Genomic DNA, 6,000 nt, shown 5'->3' with positions numbered 1-6,000 from the left:
ACACTTCATTTACTGCACAAGTCTTTATTGAGTACCTACTGTGTGCAAAGCAGCTCTGAGGGCATTTAAGGTGACACCAAGCTGTGGTCCCAGACTCAGACAACAAGTAATGCCATTTACAGAAGAAGCCAAGTCAGCTCAGAGGGGCAATGTGGAGTTTGCTTTTGGTTTTAAAATGGAGTTGGAGGCACCCAAGGACTTCCTAATGGCGCCACCTGGGCTGTAGGCCACTTTCCTCATCCCTCACTGCACTGACCGCTCTCTACCAGGCAGTAAAGATATCTGTTTGAACAGTGTCCATCTCCCCTGACCCTCTATGGCTTCCCAGGGTGGGTCCCACAGCACCCAGCCTAGAGCGAAGCTACATCCACACCAAACACCTGGTGATGGCTTTTGGGTGAATGCCCAGAAATGAATGCACACAAAAGCTCAAACCTAAGCTTGGAAGAGAGCAGGGCTGGAGATGGAGACACAGAACCGGGAGGCTGACGGGGGTCACTGTGGCACAGGTGAGAATGCAATCACCAAAGGTGGTGCAAGATGAGAGGCAACCAAGAAGGATGGAGCTCACTCCAAGTGGGAAGAAAAGCTGGAGAAGGAAGGTCAGAGGCGGCAGGAGCACCAGGCAGGTGCAGAGTCCTCAGAGGTGACCGGAGAGTGAGTGGGAAGGAGAGGATGGTCAGTTCCCAGGGAACCATGCCACGGAGAGGTCAAACTGGAAGAAAGGTCAGTGGGGCAGAGCAGAGGGCAGATGTGGGAAGGCCCAAGGGGGATGGGGGTTAGAGGAAGCTGCCACTTCCTTCACTTTGGAGAAGCTGGCTAGGATGGGAAGGAGAGGATGTGGTATTTAGCATAGGAGAGATTTGCACATGCTGGGTCAACAGAGGGACAGGAATGACTGAAGCATCGAGACCCAAGAGAAGAGTACAAGGATGGGTGGCCTGAACATCTGGTGACTGATGTTCGCAGAGCTGAGCCCTGGAAGAATGCCAGGCTCCTGACTAGGGAGTCATGGTCGCTGCCTTCCTGGACTAAGGAAGACAACTTGGAGGAGGAAGGAGGCTCCTGGGTGCAGTCTCCCTGGGAGGGGACAGGACTGCTGGCCAAAGGGTGGGGTGGAGGCTAATCCAATACGTGGGCAGCTGAGAAAATGGAGATGGAGCAGTGTGGAATGGAAGGAACCAGGAGGAAACCGATGTCCCCTTCTCCAGGCTGCTTGGCACGGAGCTGGGCACACAAGCAACCCTGAGGCTCAGCTGCCCAGGGGATGAGGAGGGAGTGAGGCAGACTCCACCTGCATGCCAAGCCGCTGGGAAGGTGAGATGGCGGAGAGGACGCTGAAGGTCGATGTCACAGTTGAGGGAGAAGACTTTTAAAGGGGATCAGCTAAGTCCGAGGGGGCAGGGAGAGAAGGAGACAATATTTCATTGGTTTCAGGAACGGAAGTTGGGAGGCAGTCAGGAAGATATCAGGAAGAAAGAGGAAGGGTGTGTGCAAGATCCTGAAGAGGAAAAAGCAGCTGAATTTAGCAGCCTGAGGGGTGTGAAGGTCAAAAGTATCAAGGACTTTCAAACAGCCCAAGGCTGGAGACTCAAAAACCTAGGTCATGGGGCGAGGTTATGGGGGCATACGAGTAGAGTGGTTATGACCGAAAGGTGGTTCAGAACCCGGCTGTGCCACTTACTAGATGTGTGACCCTGGGAGAATTACTTTGTCTCTGTGCCTCAGTATCTCCATCTGTGAAATGGGGAGAACTCTACCTTATAGGGTTGGTGTAAAGTTTAGACAATACATATATACAATGTTCAGAACAATACTGGCATATACAAAGAATACCCAAATTTTATTTTTTCAGTGACCTCTATCCAGTGGTGGGTGGATGCAGAGGGCTGGCTGCAGGAGAGCCGGCACCTGCCTCTCTGGGTTTAGGCCAGGGTGGTAGAGCTACAGTCCCCTTGCCCCAGACCAGGGATACTGCAATGACTGGGGGACACACTTGACAACTGTCCAGGGACTGCTGCCCAGGAGGCTTGGTCTCCCTGGGAGAGCGCGCAGAATGTCAAGGAGGTTGGACAGGGGCCGGACCTCCCCTCCGCACAGTCACACGTCCTGGGTTTCGCAGGTCAACCCAGATTTCAAAATCTCTGCTCCCCGGTGTCCATAAGGACAGCAGAACTCATGACCCTGCGTCCCTAAAATCCAGTCACTGCAAATACAGGGCCCCATTCTGAGACTGCATTCCTTGCAAATGACTCTCTGGCCAAGGAGAGGGTTACTTTTATCAAGGGCATGAGGAACAGCCTGGGCCAGCGTATGTGCTCACTCAGCCTCAGGCAGACAGAAAGCCAGAGAAGATGAAAGGCCAGGGGTGGCCACGACCCCAAACCTTGAGACAGATGTGTGTATTGGGGGTGGTTGGGGGGTCGGAGGTGCAAATGGTACCAATTTATATGCAGCTTCCTCTTTAAAATCTGCCAGGACCAGGCCCTTCACTGCGCCAGAGTTCTGCTCTAACTCACAACAGAGGGTTGAAGGAGGTGGCTTCTGGCTCGCCCTTCCTGCTGGGCCCGCTCCCCGCCGGCGCCCCCGGGCCCCCCCTCTGCCAACCGCCCCAGGCTACCGCTGTCAAAGGCTCAATTTCGCCCACTGCCCAGGACGGCACCGGCCCAGGCCCTCCTTCCTAACCGGGGGCTGGCCCACCTCATCCCGGCCCTGCGAAGGGGAAAGTGAACTGCCCAGGGGACCTACGGGGTGGCAGGGCCCGAAGCTGCAGCCTTCAGGGGAGCCCTGCGGATGCAGGGACCTCTGCCAGGGGAGGGGGCGGCGCTGACGTGCACGCGGTTCCCCGGCAGTGTCCGGCTTTCCCGGGCCATTGAAATCGGAAAGGGGGTCCCGAGGCTGCTTGGATTCCAGGGGACATGCCGCCCCCATGCCCTGCTCGGCTCAGGCTGGACGGCGCAGGGGGGTGGGGGGCGGGATAGCGCAGGGCCGGGTCTCCGGGGCCCGGCCCTCCCTGCGCCCCGCAACGGGGCCGGGCATGGGGATCCAGGACGCGGCACCCCGAACGATAGGCCGGGCGGAACCCGAGCTCCTAGCCCGTCCTCAGCCCGCCCGAGCCCCGGACTCACCGGCCTGGTGGAGGCAGGATCCCTGCGTCGCCGCAGCGCCCCGGGGCTCGGCCCGGCCCTCCTGAGGGAGGCAGCTCCACGCCGCCGCCTCCTCGGCCCGCCCCGCTCCCGCCCCTGTCTGGCCCCTCCCGCACACTTTCCACAGGAAATGATTAACTCCGGCCCGCGGCGCGTTCCCATGGCAACCGGCTCAGACCCAGGTGGGGGGTGGTGGCGCGCGCACACGCACAAACTCACACTCGCACGTGGGGCCGCCCAGTCTGTTCAGACCTTCCCGTTGAGTGTCCCCACGCCCCACAGACGCCCGTGCACACGTGGGCTCTCACCCCTGGCGCACACGCACCTTCTACGTGCTCACATATAGTACAGAGTATACGTGGCTCTCACGCGTGTTTGCACACATGCTCTAGTGAGTCCACATGAACACATTCACAGTTCTCACACACATCCCCGCTCTTTTGCACTTAAACTTACACTTTCGTTCTCACCCCCTCAAAGCCTAGTACTACAAAACTTTCACACACAGTAGTTACTACTTACAGGCATACTTACAAGTGCTCCCTGGCTACCCTTCACACACTCTCACAACCTCTAGTACACGTCTTCTTGACCTTCTAGCATGCACACTACACACACACTCTTACACAATCTAGCTAGTACGTGTGCACACTTGCACATTCTCACACACTTTCCACGTGCACTCACATTCCTGTACGGTGCTCAGACTTAACCCCATGCTTTCCCACAAATGCTGCACATGCGCCTGAGTACACACATCCACTTGCACACGCTCACACACGTTCTCACACGCTCTCTGACTCTTTGTCACACTACAGTCTATACATGCTTTAACACCCCAGTACACGCTTCCACACACGCTCTAGTTAGTGCACACAGGCATGCACTGTCACACATTAGCACACGGGTTTTCACACACATTTCTCACTAGCTCTATTAGGAATACACAGGCCAGGTTGCCTGCCCAGCCAGGGCACCACCTGCTGCCCCCTGCTCCTCAGCCACCCTATTCCCCTCTCGCACCCCCCTCAATAGATAAACGTCTTGCAGAGCAGGGAAGCTGTTGGGATTTTTTAAGGTAAAATATTCCTTTGCATTCCAGTGAAAACACATTCAGAATGCAGCCGCTCCGGAGCAGGCAGCAGCTCCTGGTGTAGCCACAGATGGCCCTCCTCATAGGATGCCCCAGAAGAAGCCTGGGGAGTCCAGGCAGCCGCCGGCCAAGGAGAACCAGCTGACCCGGAGGAGCCACTCTGTTCTTTGTCTCCCAAACAGAGGCGGCATTTCACTCCAGTGTCAGCAGCAATATTCCCCCTCCAGGGCGCGGAAGGAGGAGAGAGAGAAGAAACTCAGAAGCCAGCCCCGTGCAGGCTGATGGTCCCGCAGACAATCCCGGGAGGGGCGCGCTCTGCCTCTTCCTGTTTAACAGGGGACAACGGCCCGATGGCCTGGGAGGAGCAAGGAGGGGACAGGAGGGGGGGGCGTGCAGCTCCAGGTGGTTCTGTCTCTTGCTGCTGAGCAGGCGCCGGGCTGGCCGTCAAGAATCTCAACCAGAGACAGAGCCAAGGTTCTGGGCCTCAGATTGTTCTGGATGCCAGACCAGGACACTCACAATCCCCCTACTGCAAGTGGGTACGTGTGTGTTTTATTTTCTCACTGAGATGTCCCAGTGCAGGCCCAATAGAGGGTGCCTGTCATGCTTCTGGAATGGTTCCCTGGAGAGAGAGATTTCTAGCTATTGTACAACCCCAGATAATCCTCCCATTGGGAGAGCAGGCCATAATTTGAGAGGTACCTTCTCTGAATCCCCCTGCCTGCCCTCCAGACAGCACTGGTTAGGGGGACCGCAAGGTTGGATGAGGGCAAATTTTCTCTAGATTTCTGACCAAGTATCTCCCTTTGTTACAGACCTAGCATTTGATTGAGGAGGGCAGTGGGGTAGGAGTGTCTGTCTTTAAGTCCTGATATAGAACCGGAGGCCATGTCTTACTTGTGGTCTGTTCGTTGACATTAACTGCAGGTTCCTTCCAACAAAGCCAAAGCCAGATTTTTAAATTAATAATCACATTTATTGTTCTTTTTCTCTGATTACCAAAGTAATAGATGTTCATTGTAACCATAATCCCACCCACTTGAGATAAATGCTGCCAACATTTTAGTACAGTTTTTTTTTCCTCTGTGCACATAATAGCAACCATTTATCCACAGCTATCACTGTGCCAGGCACTGCACTGAGCTCTTTAAAAACAAGATCTCATGTAACCCCGAACACCCTTTGAGGTGGGTACCGTCATATCCTCCATTTTCAGGAGGGAAAACTGAGCCTCCTAAAGTTCATTCACAAACTCAGTGGGTGGTAGCGCTGAGATATGAACCCAACAGGTGTGTGTATATATACATATACACAAACATATAGCACTACTATACGTATATAGGTGCCGGAGTTTAAGTTCAAAGCACCTTGGGACTTCCCTGGTGGCACAGTGGTTAAGAATACACCCGCCGGGCTTCCCTGGTGGCGCAGTGGTTGATAGTCCGCCTGCCGATGCAGGGGACACGGGTTCGTGCCCCGGTCCGGGAGGATCCCACATGCCGCGGAGCGGCTGGGCCCGTGGGCCATGGCCACTGAGCCTGCGCGTCCGGAGCCTGTGCTCCGCAATGGGAGAGGCCACAACAGTGAGAGGCCCGTGTACCGCAAAAAAAAAAAAAAAAAAAAAGAATACACCCGCCAATGCAGGGGACATGGGTTCAATCCCTGGTTCAGGAAGATCCCACATGCCGCAGAGCAACTACGCCCGTGCGCAACTACTGAGCCTGCGTGCTACAACTACTAAAACCTGCGCGCCTAGAGCCC

At 55.6% G+C, this 6,000-nt stretch overlaps 1 protein-coding gene across 1 annotated transcript in view; it reads right to left on the bottom strand.

Annotated features, from left to right (window-relative positions):
- Positions 1-4,495: 4,495 nt before the first annotated feature.
- Positions 4,496-6,000, bottom strand: part of CNGB1 (cyclic nucleotide gated channel subunit beta 1) — a gene marked incomplete at its 3' end in the record, with an annotated part of 139,418 nt that continues 137,913 nt past the window's right edge. The window contains exon 34 of the mRNA XM_079724051.1: positions 4,496-4,594. Within this exon, the coding sequence (XP_079580177.1) occupies positions 4,496-4,594 (99 nt within the window). The remainder of the gene's footprint in view (positions 4,595-6,000) is intronic.

Source organism: Hyperoodon ampullatus (genome assembly GCF_949752795.1).
Source record: "Hyperoodon ampullatus genome assembly, chromosome: 18".
In the NCBI taxonomy this organism is placed as follows: Eukaryota; Metazoa; Chordata; class Mammalia; order Artiodactyla; family Ziphiidae; genus Hyperoodon; species Hyperoodon ampullatus.
Note: the sequence above shows the minus strand (reverse complement) of the source record. Positions and strands in the feature narration are given on the sequence as shown.